A 24,505-nucleotide genomic window follows, 5' to 3' on the forward strand; every position below is an offset into this window, starting at 1 on the left:
GAAATATGCTAAATATGGCAGAAACTAAAACCGTCCAGCTTGGAGCAGCCTGTGCTGTCACCTTTTTCTTTGTCCTAATCTGCTGGGCTGATGCAGCTTCATTCCAGCAGTATCAGCTGCTTCAAAAAGACCCAGACTATGTAATGAAAAACTTACAGAGGATCCCAAATCCTGATATGATCAAAGCTTTGGAATACATAGAAGATCTTCGCAAGCAAGCTAACAAGGGAGAAAGCATCCCTGATTACAACTCCTTTCAAAGTGTCCCATATCTCCTGCAACAGAAAGAAAACAAAGATCAGGTTCACCTACCAGAAAATGTAAGGGATTCTTTGACTGAAGAGGAGTCTCAGTGGGTTAAGGTTATGCTGGAAGCCTTGCGGCAAGCTGAGAAGGAGTCAAAAGCTGGCACAAAGGAAAATAAACTTTATGGTCTGAGCTCAGATAATAGCTTTCCAGCTGGAGTAACAGATGATTACGAGGCTTACAAGTGGCCTGAGAGGTGGCAAAAATATCTCAAAATGCCTCTTGGCCACTATGAAGACAGTTCAAGAGACAGTCCTTTCAAGCGTACTAATGAAATAGTGGAAGAGCAATACACACCCCAAAGTCTTGCTACATTGGAATCAGTGTTTCAGGAGTTGGGGAAGATGGCAGGACCTAGTAATCACAAGAAGGAGAGGCTGGATGAAGACCAGAAATTGTATGCAGATGATGAAGATGATGTGTATAAAGTAAATAACATTGCCTATGAAGATGTGGTTGGAGGAGAAGACTGGAATCCCATAGAAGAAAAAGTGGAAAGCCAAACCCAGGAAGAAATAAAAGATAGCAAAGAGGAAATTGACAAACATGAAGAGGAGGTTGATGATGAAATGAAGAGGTCAGGGAAACTCAGCTTCCTCGAGGATGAAATGAGAAGAGAGAATAAAGATCAAACATCAGAGAATGTTTCAAAGCTAATGAATTATTACCTGAAGAGGCTGATGGGCAATGCTGGAAACAGGAAACTACGGACCGGAGGAGAGCCTGAGGAGAAAAGAGGAGCCACATTTTTGGACAAGCAACTTAACCCTCAGTCTATAGCTCAGTTAATAGAAATGTCAAGGAATTTACAAATTCCTCCAGAGGATTTAATAGATATGTTGAAAGCTGGGGAAAAAAAACAGCTTCAGAGTGAAAGGTTGGAAGCTGAGCAGGAAGCAGAATTCCCAGAAGACCTCGATGAGATCACTGAACCTAATCTAGGACAGAGTGACATATTTAAAAATAATGTAAACTCTAAAAATGGGTACATGAAGCAGCCTCTTAATGCTATTCCGGAAAATCTACCTGAAGACCTCAATATTGAAGACATTGTCAGCCTTCTGGGAACTGGCAATTTAGGTAATCAGAATCCCTCCTACTTACTAAATCGTCTTAATCAAGAAAATGATTTGCCAAGACTGCCTTACATTCCCAGAAGACTGAAGGGACGCCCAGTTCCTAAATCTGCATGGATTAACGATTTGGAAAGGCGACAAATGGAGTATGAGAAACTGGATGAGAAGGACGAAGAGCTGGCTGATTACTTGGCAAAGATGCTGGCAAAATATCCCGAAGTTATCAATACAAACCAGATGAAACGAGTTCCCGTTCCAGCTTCTGAAAGTGACCTGCAGGAAGACGAGCAGCTGGAGCAGGCCGTCAGAGAGCACCTGAGCCAGCTGGGACCGCAGGAGGCCGCGAGGCTGGCTTCACTCAGCAAAAGGCTCTCCATGGCTGGGGACACCGATGACACACAAAATAGGCAGTATCTGGACGAGGATATGCTGGCAAAGGTGCTGGAGTACCTAAAACAGGAGAAATCAGAGCTTGAAAGAGATCACATTACTAAACGGGCAATGGAAAATATGTAGTAGTTCTCCAAATATGATTTCTCTCCAATGTGTTGACTTCTATCCCAATTCAGTTGTGATTTACTCCCGCTCTCCCACTACACAACTTCTGGTAGACTACTTACCATTGAACAATCTGCGTATCTTTCTCAGAGCTGTTATCTTGTTTATTGATATACTTATGTATGTTATAAATTATGGGGCAAATAACAAATTGCTTCAAGTGTTTTAAGGAACAATTTAATGAAATCAAGTAAAACTATAATATGTAAACAAATGACCTTTGCATTGTTAATAAAAAATGATAAATGAAGAGTGACAATTATCATTTGAAATTTTTAAGATTAATTGGATTATTTTGTTACTGTCTGTAGTGTTTTTTTGTGGAGTATCGAATAAAAAAAATAAAGCATTATATATATAGTTTTATTTACAAGGCTTTTTCTATTGAGTGTTTTATTGTTAATGAATAAATTATTTATGGACAATAGACTGTGTTTCTTTCTGGGAGTTGATCATGTCATAGTAATTAGAAACTGAAACATATTTTTACTTCTACGAAGTTTTTCTGAGGTCTGTTATTTTACCATGAGTTAATTTGGTGGCATAATTCTGGTTTTCTGGGTTGTAATACCACTGACTGGCATTATCGCCCAAGTATTGAGTACCTGAAGATCTTGCTGAAGTCAAAAGTGAACTGGGGCAGTAATTGCATTACATTGTTTGAAAATTGAGCCCCAAGTAACTAATGATTTTGTATCTCTCGGCATTGGGGGTAAGATAAATGATCTTTCTAGCTAAGACAAACTCTATAGCAAAGCTCTAAATAATACAAAATTGAACCTTCTTATTGGAGCAGAAGGGAATCTTGGAAGACGGATTCCTTGTCACCTTTCACAATGGCTACAATGCAGAAAGAAACAAGCCCCAGGGCAAGGCGAGCAGAGAACACTCGTGGTAACATCATTTTATTATCTAATAAAAATATTTTTTGTGAAATGACTGTTAAATACACACATAAGCATACAGAACCTTAATCATTCACTACATTACTTGATATCCTGGACGTATGAAAGGTCTCTCAAGCTCCTGCCAAGAACTGTAGTGGATGTTCTGGAAAGGCTAGAGCTTTCCAGAACTAAATGTGCTTGTGTAACTCCATGAGTCATACATGTTTTTCACTAGGACAGCTCAGGCATATCCATTTCCAGGATTATAGTTTGAAAGTAGTTCTCCCTACGGTATTCTTCAGCATTTTATCTCTGCTAAGTGTGTTGGGCATGATTTTTGGCGAGGTAATGTCTAATGAAGCAAAATACAAAGGCTGCAGAAATAAGACTTCATTTCCAGAGTCACCATTACCTGGAGCAATTGCAGATGATAGTTCATCCAGAGCTCTTGCTTCAGGCCACATTATAATTCTTCATTTCTCTGTTACATGCATGAGTCAAAACATTAAGAAGAGAACTGAAAAAATTGCCAGTGTTTATTTTGCTTCTATGCTCTAAGGAAAGACAAACCTGTTGCTTTTCGAGTAGCACTGGCTTGCTGGTGATCTGAAATCATTTTATTTCATTTAAAACAACACTGTGCTTTAAATATACATATATACACACACATCATTTTTATCACTTTGATTCCTAACACCGTCATCTTCCTTGATCGCAGCACTGCTCTGAGCAGGGCTGGGTGAGCCCTTGGTGGGAACAGAGGCTGTGCTGGGTCAAAGTTCTGCAACAGGCAGCCAAGCAGCAGGAACTCATGCAGGGCCCCAGGTACTCACAGCCTACATGGCAGCCAACAGGCATGCAGATGTGCTGCTCAACACAGGCGATGAGCACAACCAGAATACCAGGCTAAATAACTACAAATCACTTAACAGGAAAAGGTTCATCAAACACAGCAACAATATTGTCACTGGTTCTTTCTCTTTTTCCTTTCATTTTCCTTTTCCTTTCCTCTTGTCTTGTCCTGTCTCTTTTCTTTTCTCTTCTTGTCTTCCCTTTCCTTCTTTCTTTTCTTTTTTCTTTTTTTCCCCTTTCTCCTCTCTTCCCTTCCTTTCTTTCAGTGGTGGCATACAAGAGTGGATTTAGTAAGGAGCATCCTCACCACATTCTCTGTGGAAGCAAGCCCTGAGAAGCATCACGTAAGGCTGCCCAGGTTGCTACGGCAGTTGAGAGTAGAGTGGCAGGCAATGGCCATGGTGGCCCAGCAGCACTGAAGAGATGGTAATGAAAACTGCTCTGCAGAAACCACCTTTGTTTCTGCTTTGTGCCGGGATGGAGCTTGGATGGCCTTTACCACAACCCTCGGGTCTTGGTGCTGTGTTGCGTGTTGGCTTGGCACTTTCTTTCCCTGGTGCTGATGCCTGCAGCACTGCAGCTCTCCTAATGCTACCAATGGTCCCCAGAGCTCAGGGTTTCCTGAGGGACCTGACTCAGAGAGCCTGATGTTTTCCTCAAGTAGAAAACAAAGCCAGCAGGCTGTAGGGTTCATGGTTTAAGGCTGGCTTTTTTCTTGTTTTGTTTTTTAAGTCAATGTATGAGTTTGCATCAAAACTACAATGCTTTACACCTTTTATTAATAGCGTGCTATTGTTATGCCCACTGTTAGCCCACTGCCTTGGTTTTGAAAGACTGGTTCTGGAGAAGGGGTGAGACTCAGGCAGTGCTCCTCGAACACCCCTGCAATGCCATACCTCCAGCAGTAAGTTGTCCGGCCACATGACTGAGATGCCGCACAGAGGAAACACGGTCAAGCATGGCCAATAGCAGTTTTAAGTCCATAAGTCTCCTTTCCCTTCTACCGCAGTCCACAGCACCTCCTCCCCCAGGCTTCCCAAAAGCCCCACGCAGCTCTCTGGCACAAATGCTACCTCCTGGCTCCTATTCAAGGCAAGCTCAGGGAAAAATTAGGGTATAAGAATGAGTTGGGGGTCTAAGAAATTGGAGCACCTTTAAGTCTTACACAAATCTGTGCGTAAGGGGACAGATTATTTCAGAGACTTTGCAGAAGAAAATAAAGCCATACCTCAAAATAGAAGGGGTGTTGCCCCCTGCCTTGCCACATTCTGCCTTCCTCATTGCATACAGGAGCCCTATAGCCCCTCATACAAAGGGAACTATAAGAGACTTCTTATAGTCTGCTCCCTCTACAGCTTACCTCTTGTTCGCATTATTCTAAACGCTGATGGCAGCGGTATGAGCTGCTTGATGTCTAGGGGACCTGGTCAGAAGCAATGCTCCTTCTGGCCTCCCACACAGCCAGCTGGGCCAGCAGGGTCTGTCACAAAGGGATGAAGAAGGGTAAGACATTTATTTCAGCTGTGGAAGTAACAAACTTTAGAAAAGAGAAGCTTCAGTACAAATAACAGCACCAGTTTGTAAGAACCTCGCACAGGGTGTGCAAGCCATTAGGAGCTTTGCTGTTTGTGGTTTGTCTTCATAAAAAGGAAAAGGTTGTTAAGCGTCAAATAACAGAGTTGCATGTTGTGCAATAGAACTACATGGAGGTTTCAAGCTGTTTTCAAGCTAAAAAGCAACATTTACATCCTTTCCTCTTCCAAACTCAAAAAATAGATAGCTAATCTCATTGCAAAGTACTTTATTCCGAACAAATGAATCTCCAACTTCTTTTTTAAATGAAATGAGCAAATATTATAAAGGCAGCACCCTCTTGGTAGCTATCGCTGTCTCTGGATATAAGTAACCAAAGCTCCTGCGGAAGAGCGGATGCTTATACCTGACTGCAGGACACTGCTATTGGCGAGCCACCCCACTCTGCCCATGCAGAGACACATTGCAGTGCCTAATTGTTCCCAAGCCCACAGCCACTGCACTTGATTTCCCGTGCTTTATGCTTTGCTTTTGAGTGAAGCAGGACAAAGTCACATTGTTAATAAGGAATATTCAATCCACAACAAACACACTACCAAGCTTGTTGTTACAATAATGCACAAAATAGAGCGGCCACCCTGCAAGTTTTCCCCAGGCAAAGGAAGAGGCAGAGTTTTAATTCCTCTTTTGTGCCACAGTTTCACAGTATCCTAGATGCAGCTGGTCTGCATGCTGTTTGTCAGTGGCTTTTGTCTAGTAACAAAAGACCTTTCTGCTCCCATCTTACCCCTAAAGGCTGCAGTCAGCTTCACAGTATTCTTGTACTTCAACAAGCAGATTGAACAGAAATGTCGTATTTGGTTTCATAGAATCATAGAATGGCCTGGGTTGAAAAGGACCTCAAAGATCATCGAGTTTCAACCCCCCTGCTGAGTGCAGGGTCGCCAACCACTAGACCAGGCTGCCCAGAGACACGTCCATTCTGGCCTTGAATGCCTCCAGGGATGGAGCATCCACAGCCTCTCTGGGCAACCTGTTCCAGTGCATCACCACCCTCTGTGTGAAAAACTTCCTTCTAATATCTAACCTAAATCTCCCCCGTCTCAGCTTAAAACCATTCCCCCTTGTCCTATTGCTATCTACCCACACAAACAATCGATTCCCCCTCCTGTTTATATGCTCCCTTCAAGTATTGGAAGGCCACAATGAGGTCTCCCCGGAGCCTTCTCTTCTCCAAACTAAACAAGCCCAGTTCCCTCAACCTTTCCTCATAGGAGAGGTGCTCCAGCCCTCTGATCATCTTAGTCGCCCTCCTCTGAACTCTTTCCAAGAGCTCCACGTCCTTCTTGTTCTGGGGGCCCCAGGCCTGGACACCGTACTCCAGATGGGGCCTCACAAGAGCCGAGTAGAGGGGAACCACCATCTCCTTCTCCCTGTTGGCCACTCCTCTTCTAATGCAGCCCAGAACGTAGTTGGCCTTCTGGGCTGCCAGCGCACACTGCTGGCTCATGTCCAGCTTCTTGTCCACCAGGACCCACAAGTCCCTCTCCGCAGGGCTGCTCTTGAGGATTTCTTCCCCCAGGTTGTATAAATACCTGGGATTGCCCCGGCCCAAGTCCAGCTCTCTGCATTTGACCTTGTTGAACCTCATTAGGTTCTCGTGGGCCCACTTCTCCAGTTTCAACTTATCAAGCTGCCACACACCTTTCTGAATATCTGAGGGAGTTCTTCTCTGTACATCCATCAGAATTCACTGTATTAGTATCCAGGATAGTTAATATCTTTTTTTTTTTTCCTCCCACTAAGTCACACGCTACCTGAAGTGTTTTGTTTACATCTGCATCTTGATGAATCCATTATTTTGTCAGCTGGGACTATGAAATGAGAAAATTTGTTGATTCAAAAATTAATGTAACCATGTTATCTCATTTAAAGAAATTGGATTGTCACAATTATTTTTTTTAAAGAGTATTTCGACATTTCAGTGAAAGGAGTTTGACTCATGTACATATGACAGCCACCAGCATTTCTCAAAGCACTTGTTTTGCAGGCAAAGCGACAGGAGGCAGCTGTGACTTTCTAACGTGCCAATGGTTGAGCTGTGGCTGGAAGGCAGGCGTCCTGAGCAGTGCTCTAATTCCTAGCATTACTCTGCTATTTCTGCCGTTGCTAGCTAACAGGGAGCCTAATGCCTCAAACCCTGCTCCTCCAGGCTAACCTTGCCCAGATCAATCTTCCACTCCTTCAGTGCTAATGTTGCGTTGTGGAGAGCGGACATGATGAGCTCTGTGTGGGAACTGCATTTCCTGGAGCATCCCTTATCTCCCCCCAAGGTGCACAACACTGATCTGGGGCTGTTTGCTAAATGAGGTACAAATCCATGCAGACACAGCCAGGTGCCAGCCGCACTTTGCATTTGCTTGGCTCCCCATGTGCCTCTGGAGCCGTAAGGGCTCGGGCTGGCAGCAGGAGGAAGGTGCAGAGCTTCCAGTGCACAAAGTGGAAAGGAGAAGCCCTGAATCAGAGCTGATGATCTGAACAGCATGACTTTTGGATCATTCAAAAAGGTTTGAAAGCATTAATAATTCATTTGCAGATATTGCAGAGCTAAATGTGCCTGATTAAATGCACTTGACATTTCTCTTGAGAGAGGCTGTTATTCCAGGAAACCACTTGCTATCTGCAAACGTCTTGGAATCAGCGTACTCAGAATTACAGGCTCACTTACAATGTTTTCCCCTAGCAAAGAAGGAAAAGTAACCCCTGCTTCCAAATGTAACTTATGCTGGTGAATGCCTCTATTACAGCAGTTTGAAACTCCTAATTCTATGATTGTATGTTTCTACATAACAGTCATTCAGCGTGCGATGACCAGTGGGCTGGTGCAGCACTCCACCTGCCTCTGCTGAGATGTGCTGCAGGTACCAAGCTCTGCCTCTGCTTCGCCAGAGGAAGAGAGCACAGAAATTGTTATTTGGCAACTCTCCAGCTCATACAATTGCAGCTCCGTGATGTGCTTCCCAAACACCTTCCTGGTGTCCATTTAAAAATAAAGCCCCTTGCTGCATCTCAGCAGGAGAGGCAGCCCCAGCACAGCAGGTGCCCACGGCATGGTGCTGCGGTTGAAGCAGGAGCAGGGCAGCAGCCAGAAGAACGAGCTTTATGCCACCTCTGTCACCAAATTTGGCTCTAATAGGTTTGATTTGCTTTGTGCTTAAGGTGGAATAAAACTCTCTGACCATAGCCATGAGGTTTTCTATTTAAACTCGGCCATGGATTACTGAAGTGGGTGGCCCACATCAGGGCAGCCACCACCACTGCAGTATCTCACCCTCTGGGCACAGCAGAACACATCCTTGCCAGAGCCTTGGCTGGGGGGACCTGGGCAAAGTCTTCTTGGCTTGTTTTCCTCCTACTCTAGGCACGTGCCACCACCACGCTGGGTACTGCAGCACACAGCAGAGGAGACACACTGTGTTCCTATCGCCTGGTGCAGCACTGTCCCCACTACATTTGTGCTTTATTGTCTATTAAATCTCTTTCCAGAATTGCATTTCCTTTAAATTGATTTTTTTTTCCAGCTCAGATTTGAGATTCCATTTAGGTTCACGTTGTAAATCCATTGCCCCTAAGTTCAAAAGGAAGCCTGCCTTCCACTGTCTTCCCTTTGACGTGAGTGAAGGCATCAAACAGTCTGGAGACACAATGTTATCACTTATGCAAGGAACACATTTCCTACCCTGGTACCTATGTGTTTTGCTACCTGCTGGTAAATTTCACAGTAGAGAAGCAAACCACTTTACACGCTACCACTACTCCTGCTCCCACATTAGGGATGTGAGAGCCAGGCCAGGAACACCATGTACAGATACAGCAAAGATAAAGACAAATCATTAAAAGGCACAAAGCCAGTGTGCCTCACTTGCCATTTACATGGCATGACAAGGGGAGATGTGTTAATTCCCTGTAGGCAGGTTTGGGGATGCAAGCATAGTCTGACAGGAAAACTGTTGTCCTCCAAGTTAAATTTACTCAGAGCCAGTATTCAGTCAATTGATTTTCTTCTTCCAAACACAAGTGCAAGAGGCAGGAGCTTCACAGCAGCGACCAGTCACTAGTACAAGGTGAATACAGAACAAAATCTGAAAACTGTATTCTGTATGCAAGTCCGCAGATACCATCAGAATCCACCAGTTAATGTAGGCAACAGAAATGCCGGTACTGTATGAACTCTTTAGTCCTTAATCTTACACATGGCCCTGGTCTTCCCTATAGAAAAAGGGTCAGGTTGAAGTTTGCTTACACCTATTTATTTTTGCCTTTCTCATTTCTATCTGGAAGCTGCCACCACTGCTCTCTCCTTGCCAGAGTGCACAGGCTGAGGCTGTGCCCCTGCAACCCACACACCTGTGGGGACAGATGGCATGTGGGGATGCTGTGGTGCCACGGAGGTCTGTTTGCTGGCCTCCCAGGCCTCCCCCTCGCAACAAAGGGCTTGTTCTATTGTAAGGAGCTCTTCTGTAACCAGGAAGAAAGCTTGGCAGAAATGAGAACACAGCTCCCATCTCTGGCAGTCAACCGACCGCACAGAGGCCATGACATCCTTTGAAGGTGGGCTCCTACACCTTCTGTGAAGCTGACCTGTGCTTCACATATAGGCGACCACGTTAGACCTCAGCTCTCTCTGCACCACACTGAGACACTGTTTATAGCACTCCCCTTAGCCCTCCTGGTCTCTCTTCCAAACAGCCTGCAGTAGGAACCCCAAAAACACAGAACTGTGAAAGGACAGGAATACATCCTCTAGCACAGTTGTTTGGGTTTTTTTGTGAGTATCATCCTCAACACAAGAATGAAGGGGATAATAATTGGCGTGAACATTAAAAATACACTAAGATGAATTTTAGCAGGTAGATCAAGTCCCGGAGGAACAATATTTTGACAGCAGCCTTCCAAGAAAATTCTGAAGTGCAACCAATATAATCAATACTATGCACAAACACATTCGCCCATCCATCCAATCTAGAAGCAGACTGCTAGAAAATCAGATTATCTTTATTTCATTAACCTGACTAAAAGCAACATTTACATTTTTAACTTAATACGGTGCTTACTGAAATGCTCTCCTAAGACAGGTGATGAATGTTGCTGTGGAGGCCTCCCATCCCTATCACCTGCCTACCACCACCTGCCACAGGGAAAGTAAATGGGAACTGGCAGCTTGGCCGTGTGGCAGATTGATGGAGTTGTTTGGGGGAAACCGGAGAGGTGACCGCTGCCAGGCCTGTGGCCTCCTGTGCAGCAATAGGCACTGGGGAGCCTTCTATCTCTGAGCTGACACCTCTGTGGTTACTTTCCTGGATAACTCATTCGTTAAACAGGTTGGGTAATTTCCTTTCCTTCTATTTTCCTGCCTTCTGGCTCAGCTCAGTGCATGACTCAGTAAGACTCGCTTAATCATCTTCACGATAAATTCTGAGTATATTTTACTGCTGGAAAAGTTCTTGCTGATCAGCTAAACTATCTAGAACGCAAAAAAAAAAAAAAAAAAAAAAAAAAAAAAAAGCAAGTCTTTAGATTGTGGGTATATTTTAGAATTAATTCCTGTGCTATAGCGCCTTTCCAAGAAGCAGCCAAAAGCAGCAGAGGATTGTTTTATAAATATATAGAAGATGAGGCCTTATAGAAAGACATTCCTCACTGTCATATTGCAGATATAGAGCAGAATTTAGCTATCATACACCAAGACTACTGGCACATTTGCGTTATTCCTGAGGAAATGACTTTGCCTTGTAGCTCACCTTTTACAGTGCACACTTTTCTGCCTGTGCAATTCATTATTCAGTAGCCTATCTCCTAAATAGTCCAAGGCTGATGTCCTTAGGAAATGAATTTTTTAATATTCTTCTTGATGAACATGTGCTTTGTGCCACCTGAAAACAGATGCTCTATTTTTCTAGGCCAGTTGCACATTTTACCTACTGAGTCGTACATTTTCGTGTCTGTAGCTTCCTATGTATTAAGATGGAAAACCAATTTAAACTGTCATTTGACTGACAAGATATGATTATTTGTCCTTCTACATAGCCTCTGAGTACAAAGTTTGATTTATAGCTTGCAACTCTACATCTTTCAAAAGCCAAAGAGCAGGGAATGTACTGCTTTATGAATTCTTAGTAGGTAAGCACAGGAATTACAGTACACCTTCTAACAAAGTCTGTTGGGATGTGCAGAGCATCAGGCCCTGCGATTAGGCTGTTGGTCCAAACTGCCTGTTTGACCTTCATGGACTGAGAATGAGATGCGGAGGGACCCATTCAGCTCTGACATGTGCAGTGGGAGCAGGGTGGGGCTTCCACTGGGCTTTCTCATTAGGATATTACATGCAGAGTGAGAGCTGGGGCTGTGCAATGTACCCATGGGCAGAAACAGGCTGGCTCTTCACGAAAAAAAAGTATATGAGAATATAAACACAATCAACAAAAACAATGAGGTCACAGTGGTCCCCCAAAGTTTGCCTCTGAAGTTCAGTTTCTATGAATAGAGATCTTGAAAGTACCTGCAAATACTTTTAGTTGCCAAATGCTTCTGTGATACTCTGAGTGACTTCAGGAGTCCATGAGATAAATTGGAAGTAATTTCCCAGGTGGAATGCAGAGTACTGACTCTCACTGAGGAAAAATTTTGATTTTATTACACTCTGATTTCCCTCTTCACGGAGCTGTAGCAGAGCAGGACAAGTGGGCCCACGAGAACCTAATGAGGTTCAACAAGGTCAAATGCAGAGAGCTGGACTTGGGCCGGGGCAATCCCAGGTATTTATACAACCTGGGGGAAGAAATCCTCAAGAGCAGCCCTGCGGAGAGGGACTTGTGGGTCCTGGTGGACAAGAAGCTGGACATGAGCCAGCAGTGTGCGCTGGCAGCCCAGAAGGCCAACTACGTTCTGGGCTGCATTAGAAGAGGAGTGGCCAACAGGGAGAAGGAGATGGTGGTTCCCCTCTACTCGGCTCTTGTGAGGCCCCATCTGGAGTACGGTGTCCAGGCCTGGGGCCCCCAGAACAAGAAGGACGTGGAGCTCTTGGAAAGAGTTCAGAGGAGGGCGACTAAGATGATCAGAGGGCTGGAGCACCTCTCCTATGAGGAAAGGTTGAGGGAACTGGGCTTGTTTAGTTTGGAGAAGAGAAGGCTCCGGGGAGACCTCATTGTGGCCTTCCAATACTTGAAGGGAGCATATAAACAGGAGGGGGAATCGATTGTTTGTGTGGGTAGATAGCAATAGGACAAGGGGGAATGGTTTTAAGCTGAGACGGGGGAGATTTAGGTTAGATATTAGAAGGAAGTTTTTCACACAGAGGGTGGTGATGCACTGGAACAGGTTGCCCAGAGAGGCTGTGGATGCTCCATCCCTGGAGGCATTCAAGGCCAGAATGGACGTGTCTCTGGGCAGCCTGGTCTAGTGTTGGCGACCCTGCACTCAGCAGGGGGGTTGAAACTCGATGATCTTTGAGGTCCTTTTCAACCCAGGCCATTCTATGATTCTATGATCACTTGTCTAACTGTGCTCTACTAATAGATACTTAGAAACAAATTCATGGTGAAAACCTGATTGCATTGAACTCAATGGGAGTACACCAGCACCATCTCTCAGACTTGACTTGGTCTTAGAGCCCATGTCTTTGAAAGAGGTTCTGTCCTTCCAAAAGGGTCTGTAAGTTCCCTTCCGTTTCTAATGCATCTTTTTAAGCTTTGTTAAAATCCGCTTTCCACAGCTTCTAGAAATATTTCAGCATGTTCCTATGCTTAAAATAGACAATGTGCTCAAGATTTTGGTGAAAACAATGCAGGATGTTTATAGCTATGATGTGGGAGTCTGATTGATGACACAACCCCAGGACCTTTGTATGTAGACCAGGAGATGAACTACTTGAAAGCTACAGAACCCCAACCACCCAGCAGACATGAGAGCTGCAGCCACCTCCAAAGGCTCCAGGCAGCTACCTCTACCTCATGATGCTTCCCAGGGCACATACAGATGCAGGCCAGTGCCTCATCAGCCCCAACAAGATGCTGGCTCCCACTGGCAGCAGCAGCTGCCTCTGCTCCATTACTCATTCACATGGGCACACACAGAGCAAGTGAGAAACTTAGAAGAGATGGCAGCATAAACTGTTATTCAATTTCCATCTCTGTTATCATTATTCATCTGTTTTGCTGCCTGCCTGCTGCCTCCCAGGCCTGGTCTCCAGAGAGATTTTTCTGCTGGGGTAATTTCTTTCTGCAGGACTATCTGCCTTTTTTGGGTTGACTGCAAGTAGAAATGAAATTCTGTTGAAACAGATTCATTAAAAGAAGATTAGTGAGATTAGCTGAGCCATAACCGTGTTGTGCCTTCCTTGTATGCCTGAATGCAAAGAACTGCACTACAGATGACAGAACAAAGGGCTCACGGGTCTCCAGGAACTCAGTCTGCTGTGGCCCTGTCAGACAGCTATTTACCAGAGAACTGATGAGATGCCAGCTTCTGCAGATTTCTGTTGCCATACACTCACACACACAGAGAAACAAAGATTAGTGTGGCAAGCAGGGGACCTCCAACCATCCATCCCCAGGGCAAGGCTCTGTGTGACGCATACAGGGAAGGGCAAGCTTTACCCCACAGCTTCACATCACCCCTGGGGCCGTCCCGTGGTCTTCACTGGGAGCCAGAAGAACCACTGGCTGCTCTGCTCTGAGAACAGAACACCTAGGTACCAATGGGCCCTGCAGGAGATAGCTGCATCCCTTGCTGTCACCCAAATGAGTCTTGCTTCCACCAGCAACAGCTCCCTCTAGAAGACTGCAAACATGGGTTCACAAGAGCTCTGCTGTTTTGGCTGTGTTTATGGAGAAAGCAAACCTTTGCAGGGCTTGGAGGAAAGTTACCAGCATTTAGGAATGAGAAAAAAAATCAGGGATGTTAAAACACTTATGACTGTATTTAGGAAATATGTTTCATTACAGTGCATGCAAATTCCATTGCAGCTTGAGCACACGAGTCTTTACAAGGGGAATTTACTGCTGGAGATAATGTTTTCACCAACCTGTAAATCTATCGGTTGCTTATAGAGGCACGTGGGCCATCAGAGCTCAGATCATAGCTCCTGAGCACCCTGCTAAATAGTGTAAACAGTAACGACATTTAGAGTTTTGTTTAATGGAGGGTGGAGATGTAAGTGACTTTTACAATATCATCTACCAGGGAGTAAGCCTCTACAGATCATACATCACTACTCTGGCAATGGCCCGTAATGTCTTTAAGCTGCGTTTTTAAATTATGAATAACAGCTATTAAAAAATCATAACTCTTATTTGTGGTAAGCAACCCTGAGCAAAGACACTGCCAGAGTAATCAGAGCCTAGATCATGAATGCAGTATCCATCAGCATCCCAAGAAGGAGCCTATAGAGTCAGCATACCCATTATAACACCTTACTGTACCTCTTAAAGCCAACAAGCTGAAAAGTGCTTCCCACCAACGATCATTCTGCCTAGGAAGTGAGTCAAGTTCCCTCCAAGTTTAGAGCTGAGAACATGAGAGCATGAGAAGTTAATAGTATGCACACTTAAAATCCTTCATAATTTTGAGAAAATTATTTAGGCTTAAATCTGCTTATCTTAGCTCAAGGAATTTAATTTCAGATAAAGTGAGATGAATGTGATATCTCCTTTCCGTCTCCACAGCCACATGGAAGCTCTTTTTGACGGGCTGAGCTGCATCCACAGTGTGGTGAGACCATTTTGGATGGGATACCAGTGGAAATCAGGCTTCTAAATCTAAAGACGCAGTCCAAAAACTCATCCTACCACAACACGTGGGTCCCTTGGCATTTTGGGGCAGGGAACCTGGCATGGCAGAGTAGGATCAGGAGAAGCCGTGTGGCCTTGCCCCCATCTGCCTCCACCCGCTGCCCTAGGAAGGCTGCAGGGCAGCTAACAGCCATGGCCCCAGCATTCCTCCAGACACACCAGCTGGGAACAGCAGCTGGCCTTAATGCAGGCTTTTTCCTCTAAGTGCTTTCCTTCTAACCAGCTGCATAAAGGCCAACCACCAGCTGTGCAGCACAGAGCACGATGGAAATGCTGGGCAAAACTGCCAAGTCACAACCAGCCGCTTACTTAACCTCAGGAGTTTCATTTCCTCCTGCCTCAGAAAGAGCCCTGCACGGGCTCGCACTGTGGGTTAACAGCACCATCCATAGGCTTACAGAGAAGGAAATTAACGGAGACATACAACACAAGGATGGAAACTTCTGGCCCTCTGCATCCAAGCTGCTCCGCAGCAGAAATAGATTTTGCACTGTTTCTCACAGCTGCTACCAAAAAGCAGTTTGTTGTCAGAGGCTGCACTCCAGGTGTAAGCCCTGTGGGTGACAGCACACTCCAGTGGGCTAGGCCCCTGGGTGCAAGGGATGCCAGCTGTCCTGCTGCTGGGCACTGAGGGCTGCACCCAGCTCATGCTACAAGAACACAACTATAACGAGGATATATCTCAATCAGCACTTAGTTTAATAGGTTTCATTTACCACAAATGAAGACAAGCCATGAGCAAACATTCCACCTGCACCTCCTGCTCTGCACAGCATCTGAGATGGCAGCTCTTCCTCTACAGCAGCTCATTTCCCCCAAAGAAGCCAGCTGTCAACAAGAGTGAGCTCATCTGTTCTGAACATTAACTCTCTCTAATTCTCACTTTCTTGGTGGGCCTTTGCCATAGAAACATGCCTTAGCAACAGGGAGGCGGAGCAGAGATGCTAAAGACAGAGGCACTGATGAGGCAGCCCCAGCCCCCCTGCACAGCACATCAGCTCATGCACTGCCTTCCCAGCTTACCTTCTTCCAGCAGGGCATAACTAACAGATGGGACTTTCCAGCAGAATCAGGGTGTGGGGCAGATGCATTGGAAAACTGTTTGGCTCTGCATCAAAATGGCCCTTTGATATGAACACACATGGCCTGGTTTGTCTGCCCAGTGCACCCAAGGGACATTCTTCAGTGGCACCACCCTGGCATGCCAAGGGGATTTCTGGGGTTTGTTGCCATGGACACAGCAAGGGGGAAGTGAGGAAGGAATGGGAACATGAACATAAAGGTACTGAGATGGGTGCAAAGCACCACGGTCAGCATGAACAAGCTGTATCTTTCCACTTTGACTCATCCTGTCACCAAAACCCCACGTAAGCTGTTACCACACTTACAATGTGACTCACATGTGAGCTTGCATTTCTCTCACTTCAAATCCTCCCTACCAGGTTTTTCATTATCTGCTCTGCTGCCTCTGTGATAATCATCCCAAGGAAGAGCCCCAGTGGCCTGCACCTCTAACACACAGCATCTCCTCTGATCACCTGTCAGCATCAGGACATAATTAACTGCCAGCATCTGACCCAAATTTACAAGCCTGGCTTGTAGGGAATGGGAAGCAACCAATTCACCCAGCCTGTCCTATTCAGGAGGAGTAGATGCTTCATGACTATGGGCTGCATGATCTGCAGAATTCTTATTAAATATAAAACACAGTTAGGCAAGAGAACACATTCTGTTTTGTTATTCTGCTATTTTGTTTTTGCGTTGTAATGTTTTCTGACTTTTACCCAGTGACAAACTCTGAGATTAGCAAGCATTTGTTTATGCCTCTGACCCAAACTCCAGGCCTGAGAGGGTTTAGATTAAAGCACACTCATTGAGCAACCAATCAAAGAACCACATGTTTGACTAAATGATTCACTGGATGCATTTGATCTCAAAGATATTCAGAAAATTGATTATATAAAAGGTAATTTACGGAGTCTGTTTTCTCCTAATATAAAGACACGTCTACATTTTTAGACAAACTCTTACTGAATAAAATAATCAGCTTATATTACACACACAAGCACTCTCACACAGACCTATGAGTAATTGCACAAAAAAACGTCCATGGAAGAATCAAACATGCTAAAGGTCAACTATAATGCATATTTCACAGTCAAATAGAGAAAATGCATGAGGCAGAGAGAGCCCAGGGCTTCACTTTATGAAGGCAGGGTGTGCCAGTGGCCATTATGCCCAAGGCCTTGATGAGCAGTGTTATCTTCAGGACTGGTAACCGTGTCCTGCCAAATACTAAGGCTATGAGCCAATCATCTTACCCCACAAACAGTGAGCAGCCCAAGAGCCCCTTCAGCTCTAATTCTCATAACAAGACTACATGTGATCTCAATTTCATCTAAACATTGAGAAGCTTGAGTGACTGGAGTCATGGGGTGCATTATGTGGAGTAACTGTTGGAAACAACTTATTGGAATATTCCCCTTTAAAAAAAAAAAAAAGAGAGAAGTGTTGAAGAAACCTCCAGAGTAGAATGCAGTCAGTATGCAAGGAGTCTGTTTCATGACAGTTCCCCAAGCAGCATAAGACCTGCAAACCTTAGATTGATAGCAGCACAGGAAAAGCTTAGTATGCTGACTCTAAGAGATACAGCACAGAGTTTGGGAGGAGGTGTAAAACTCCACAGCCAGGCTCTGTGATAAGATTGCATGGATGGGAATTTGGTGGTACCACAGAACTGATAAACTGTATAATCGTCACCCTGAGTTAGCAACTTTTCGATTTTCTGTTGCACCAAACACAACAAAGGTATGATTAGAGTTGCTCAAGCTCCACCTGAAAAATAGTATAAAAATCTCTTGAGAGAGAGGGGATTTTGGGGAAGACACCATCACAGACGAGCTGGGAGGACACCACTGGCTTCTGGGGCCAGTAGACATACTGAGCCTTACTTCCCCAATATAGAGGCATCTACTGGGTAAGATTCACATGCTCAGATGTACCAGGAAACTTAGAAATCTCTACCAAGTTATTCCATAGTTCTTACACGTTTGTCATCAGCTGTGTCATTCACACCATAGGTATTTGCACACGCCCTGTAGACAATGTATCTATCACTAGCAATTGAAAGAATCTGTGATCTGTTAATCTAATAAACAGCACTATTCTATAAAGTAGGTGTAAGACTTCTCATTGGGCACAGCCAAACTCCTTAAGGGCAGTTGTATGAGTACATCTAAATGTGAATAGATTAAGGGTGCCACATTACGGGTGAATCCCCAGTGCTTTATGCTGATCTCATCCTGCCAAAAATATTCTGTTGTGCTTTTTTTGCTCCCCCAAGAATCAATCAACATAAGTAGTACACTGAATTCTGCTAGTGTATTTAGAAATATTTTCTATCATTTTAATTCTGATTTAGGAAAAAAAATTACCATTTTTTTCCATATTTTTGGGGTCAAGGAAAAAATAATTCCTCGTTTGCATATAAATTGGGAAGACAAAATCATCTTCCCCTCTATACGTTCTAGTTTTTCCATTTATATTCTTTTTTTTTTTTTTCTTTTCTCCATCCCTCCTAAGTTTGCTGGGTTTTATGCCTACAGTCACCTAAGGTATCAACAATCACAATTTCTCCTTCAATATGCTGGCAGGGAGAGCCCTGTCTTCATGGGGAATGGGAATGATCTCCCATCAGCTTTTGCAAAATGGTGGAAGGACACAAGTTTACAGGAAGAGAGGTGCTGGTTATGGCCATTAGCCTTTCCTTTAATCAGAGGCTAATCAGGTAGTTCAATGGAGCACCCTGCTTTGGAAACCTAAAACCAAAACGAATCTGTCTATTAAGTTCATGGCAAGAATATATTTTTTCTCTCTCTCTTTTTTTTTTCCCCTCCATCTTTTCCCAGAAGCTCTAATAAAGACAGGAAAAAAGTCAATAGCCACATTACTCTAAACTGCTCTGGAGCTTTTCTGAAGAACTGAGCTGCCAGCACAGCTCTTTTGCAGCCTTCCTGGAACACTCAGGAATGAAGATGCCCTCGGCACCCACTTGCCAGCCCCCAATCAGGTTACAGAGGAAAAATCTCTCTTGCTAGCCAGGAGGCTTGCTGGAAGGTAAAGGTAAAACCTGAAGAGCTCTTCAAAGTTGAATCTGACTTCAAAAAGCCTTGCTGGGGAACCTGCACCTGCAGCTTTTCAAGCCTTTGCACTGTATTTGACTGTTTGTCATTAACATTCATTTAGCCAGCTCTGTACAATAGGCTCTTTAATGGATCTTAGGCTGAAAAAGAATTTTGACTGCACACATCAAAAGTAGAAATGTAATCCATCTTAAAGAAAGCTTTGATATACCTTAAAATGCCATATTTTCAGAGGTGATTAAATATTTAACCTGGGGACTTTTCAAGGCTTAGTACATCTATGAGCTTCTATTGACCAGGCACCACAGGTGCATGTATAGGAACACCTCACTGGTGTCTAGGATGAGAAAACTGGCTCAGACAATCTCCTGCTGCAGCACTGTGCCCAGAGTCGCTCTGGGAAGTCTTCTCCTCACATGTCTGTAAGTCCAGGAAGCTCAGACAGAAACGTCTGCAACTTTTTCAGCCAGCCTGATTCTCAGTGAATCAGTGAAACTGCTGACTTCTACTCATAAAGAACTTGGCTCAGAGTCATTGGATTTAAAAAAAAAAAAAAGAAAAAATAAACTGAAATACAGAAAAAGCTTTTTTGGTTATCTACCCATTCTTACTATATAGCCTCCATTACCATAGCATTGGGGTGCTTTGTGATTTTTAACATATTTATGCTCACTGCAGTGGGATGGAGAAACACTGTCATCTTTCTTTTATTAGTTGGAAACTGAGGCATGGAAAGACCAAAGAGTCCAATCTTTAAAGAATATAGCATCCGTAAGGACCAGGCTTCAAAAATAGGACTCTCAAATTCATGCCTTGAAGTGCTGCTGAAAACCCCCCAAGCCAAAAGTTTAACTGTCTCAAAGCTTGGCACTATCATCTTCCCCCCCACCCCCCCAGGTACTTTATGGATACTAAAGTGCTGGAAAATTTGCCCACCAGGAGGTCACTGCTCAGGATAGAAATCAGATGCTCTGAAATTATGAAAGCAAGTCAAATCACATGATCCCATTTAGGGTAACGTGACACATCCACACTAGTTGTCCTAACAAATAGGCCTCTTTGGACCATGTGAAGATCCACTGTTTGTTTGTTTTTTTTCCCCCCACCATAATCAGCACCCAGGCCAGCATGAGGCTATCAGGATATTTAAATCTTGCCTCATCTTCTCAGACTTTCAGTGGGTGAAAATAGCAGAAAGTTATAGATGAAAGGGATGTTATGTGGTGGTGTGACTGTCACATAATGGAACACTTTCTCTGAGTAATTGCATAAAGAGCAATTTTGTGGGTTTTATTGAATAACTCAAGATAATTTAAGCCACCATAAAAAGATAATGAAAATAAAAAATAACTCTTTTACAGGAAGATGTCTCCTCATACAGCAAATGCTAGAGGCGCAACATTTATGAATGTATTTTAATTTTAACATTTTCAGAAAAATCTGCAGCATCATAAAAGGAGGAGCTTTTGTTCAGACTGCCCAATTATTCCCATCAGGTCACACAAGTTCTGAATGTTTTGCATATACGTTGCATAGCCAAATTTGGTATAGATGTGCTATACATAAAAGAATGGAAAATCTCTGTTCCAAAATATATTCCCAACCACGTAAGAAAAGGGGATAGGAGAAATGTTTCTGCACATCAGGTTTGTCTCCTTGGTACCATACCTACACTCACATCACCCTTCTCCACTCTTCCACTTACCAATTTAAAAAAAATCAGATTCTTTCCCTAGGTACTCCTCATAGAGGGCTGTAACAGATCCAACCCAGGATCTCATCAATGCCATCTAAAGACTCAAAATGCAGGAGATACAGTTAATCCTGCTTTTTGGAGGAGTATCAATAGCACCAACAGATTCAGCCATTTACCCCGATCCAACCTGTGGCAGAGCTGGAGAGTTGTGCTGGGTCTCCTGCCTCCTAGCCCTCTGCTCAGCAAAGCAATGACAGAAGTTACTAATCAGGCAAGTGAAGATGAAAACACTGAAAACACATCTAGAGCCAGTGTCCAAGTACAAGGGCTGTTTCTTCCTCTGGTTTGTTTTAGTTTTGTTAGACTTCCCTTTTAAAGGAAAAGCCTACACTATGTCTTTCTCAAGGTGAGGATTTTGTCAGCAATGCTATTGTTACTCTTGTTAGGGAGAAACAAAAAGCAAACAATGACAAGCATAGTTCAATCCTTGCAAATACCATGTTCAGTGACAGTGAGCCAGTTTCTGATCTCAAAGCCATGACAACAGCAGTGCTGAAGTTGAGAGCATCTCCCACGGCAGGCAGCACAGCAGCAGCTGGCAGCACAATGCAGCCTTGCTCAGGAAGGGGAAAGACTCAGACTGTTGCTTGGAACCAGCAGCAAGGTGCTTCTGTGTGTTTTGGACTGGGCAGAGGCTGGTGCCCATGGGGAAATGCACCAGGAGTGACTCACCCAGCAGCATCAGTGCAGGATGAGGCTGCTTCTCTCCAGGCAGTCCCTTGTGCTTGTCTTACATCCTTACAAGCACAGTTCCTTTGTGCCTTTCCAGAAAGCAGCTGAACAGACTCTAACAGCACAGTTTCATAGTACTTCCTTCCTGACGGTTCTCTCGAAGCAAGCACTTTGTCCAGCACCCATGACACAAGGCACTGTGTGTCACCACAGCAGCAGGGAGCACATAATCAGCATGGGTCATGCTTACCCACCAATGTTTCATTGGGATCCAAAGAAATGTTGGTCAGTTTGTGTGGATTATAGCATTTCTCCTAGAGAAGAAAAATACTTGACATTGTAACTGTATAATTAGGACCCATTAAAATATCTTCATTTTAAAAATAATTCCAAGAAAGAAATACAGATTTGGAGCTTATAAAATTTTATCATGTTTGTCATCTCTTTTGAGAAAAGTCTGTCAACTGGTCTCAATTCATCAGGCAATGCTATGATAAATGCTGGAAAACAACATGTGGGTGGATAAGCAAATTCCCCAAACAGTAGAGCTGCGCTCCCTTTTCTACTGTCAGTGTAGACATGCACAGTTCAAACTCAACTATCTTATTCCTTTCTCCAATTGTAACTTGTTTATGTCTTTCCTAGTAGCTTCTGGAGGCAGTTACGCACACAGCATCCCAATGCCAAAGGCTATCAGTCTGCAGTCCTTTGATTTATTAATGCAATATACTACACACCACTTGCACAGGTCAGTCAAGCCTGCAAATTTTTCTAGGTAGCCTAGAAGTTAGGTATTCCATGTTCAGTATTGCAGTGTGCACATTCCCTTAGGCCTGTAATCTTAATCACCCTTCTAATATTGTGCTGTTGATATGGGATTTAGGTTACTTTGTTTATCACTTTTGATCTTATGTCTGCTCTTTGGCGTGAGTAAGTGCTTTTGGACTGATTTAAGTCATTGCTCTTTTTCTCTGCAGCCTGACACCCACCTTTATTCTGTGCATCTCTTTCAATAAAGAGATAAATCTGGCTTTTTTTTGGTACAGCAGTTAAGTAAACACAGACAAAAGAAAGCTGCTATCGAGATGAAAGGGTTTATTTCTCCATTCTCCCCATTAAAAACTTGCATTTTCTTCATGACAGCATTCCTAACCTATAGGTCAATCTTTGGTCCAGACCTACAAGCTCTTTAGGATCAACACATCTGCTCATCGTCCTACCTGAAGAGGTACAGACCTGTATGGTAAGAAAAGCACAGGTCCACACTACTTGTCATTTGCATTAAGCTACAAAAGCCACCTAGAGAAAAATAAAAACATCTATCAAAACCAGAATGGTAAATAAATGAATTAATCACTCTGACTGTGGTGGCACTGAATCCACAGAAAGGGAAGGAAACTTTTGGAAAGCAATTTATTTTGATAGTTAGGGAATGGCCTTTGATCCCCTCGGAAGCCTAAAAGATCAGCTGCAAATTACATTTAAAGGCATCGCAATGAAGATGAGTCAATATAAAACAAGGTGTGAGGGTATTATACTAAAGCAGTAGATAGTCTTTTTAATAGTCTGTAAAGGACATTTGTGGGAAGAGCTTATGAGAAGATATTCAGAAGCATATTAGAAGAATTAGAATATCTTCCATTCAGAAGATACTAGAGCATACATTTCAAGGCATTTGGGAAAAAAGAAATAAAGAAACAGTGGTGGTTTTGTTTTTTTTTTTTTTTTGACTCTTTCATGTGTTTAAAAAGCTTTGAAACGCTTTCTAGAGACCACTTCTAAGAAGCGCTTGGAAAACTGCTTTGACTTAACTATTGCTTCATCTCCAGCTAAAGCCTAGAGTTTGAGAAGTAAGTGCCCAGCCTGTTCTGTCACCCAAAGTGGAACCAGTTTAAGCTATCATAAATTCTTGCAAGGGATTTCTCAAGATGACGAATTTACTTGCAAGAGGACACTTAACATGAATTTCCTTTCTTCTGGGATGTGAGACTGCCCTGCAAGAGGCCTTGAGAGGATTCCCTAGGGATGGATTCTCTGAAATTATGTTCCACTGAACAAAGTACCTTCATGGAGAGCTGAAGGCACTCCGCACACAGCGATACCCTTCTTTAGGGTAAAAACCACAGTCCTACACTGGAGCAAAAGTCAGACAGGAAATTAAGAATTTCATTGCTACTGGAAGATGTACATTGTTATTAACCTTTCTCTGAAAATACCTGGTCACCTATAATTATCTAAGTAATTTTCTAGTTTGAAGGAAGTCCAAAAGCAGTTGAGGCAGTTCATTACTCTCTTGAGGAACAGAGTGTTCCTGTGTACTTTCCCATAGCTCTGAGGTGCTCAAAACAAAATCAGAACAGGAACTAATTGCTAGCCTTCTAAAAATCCCAAACTCTTGAAAGAACAAAGAATCTGCAAGAAAGAGAAACAGTGGAAAACAAAAAGAAGAGTATTCTGCTGAAATTCAAGTATTTCACAAGGAATTAGACTCCACGTGGGGATGGTCATGTGTAAATGCACAGCTCATCAAGGAAAATTGTTTCACTCAGTATGGAGCATTCAATTTTCCTCCTTCTAACAACATGTTGTTTTGTCACTGCAGATCCCTGCATTGCAAAATGGGCCTTTGTTCCCTCATTTTATCTTCAGAAACAGAAAAAAATACTGTTTGCTTCAGGGAGCTCTTTTGTCATGTAGATGCTGAGGCAAAAAAATGCTGAGTTACTCTATTTTAATTTGGAGAACTAGCAGTTACCATTCCTACAAACTTATAGGGGGGAAATGTACTGCAACTTTTTGATTGATGAAAAATTAAGAAAAGGTGGGCTCAAAGCAGGATGTCCTCAGCCAGCTCCACATGTGAATATAGCTAGAT

The 24,505-nt window shown here is 43.6% G+C and overlaps 1 protein-coding gene and 1 long non-coding RNA gene across 6 annotated transcripts in view; one reads left to right on the top strand and one right to left on the bottom strand.

The window, feature by feature from the left end:
* The window catches only part of SCG2 (secretogranin II), a 33,614-nt gene extending 31,304 nt beyond the window's left edge, over window positions 1-2,310 (top strand). For all 5 annotated transcript variants that reach the window (XM_021393763.1, XM_021393765.1, XM_021393764.1 and 2 more), the window contains one exon: window positions 1-2,310. In XM_021393763.1, coding sequence (XP_021249438.1) covers window positions 6-1,898 — 1,893 coding nt within the window. In that variant the 5' untranslated portion in view covers window positions 1-5 and the 3' untranslated portion in view covers window positions 1,899-2,310.
* LOC110397460 overlaps window positions 1,754-24,505 on the bottom strand; it is a 26,856-nt gene continuing 4,104 nt past the window's right edge. Inside the window, exons 2-4 of the long non-coding RNA XR_002437795.1 lie at window positions 5,040-5,159; window positions 3,240-3,308; window positions 1,754-1,832 (exon numbers count right to left, since the gene is read on the bottom strand). This is a non-coding gene — a long non-coding RNA (uncharacterized LOC110397460). The remainder of the gene's footprint in view (window positions 1,833-3,239; window positions 3,309-5,039; window positions 5,160-24,505) is intronic.

Source organism: Numida meleagris, chromosome 4 (assembly GCF_002078875.1).
Source record: "Numida meleagris isolate 19003 breed g44 Domestic line chromosome 4, NumMel1.0, whole genome shotgun sequence".
Lineage (NCBI taxonomy): Eukaryota > Metazoa > Chordata > Aves > Galliformes > Numididae > Numida > Numida meleagris.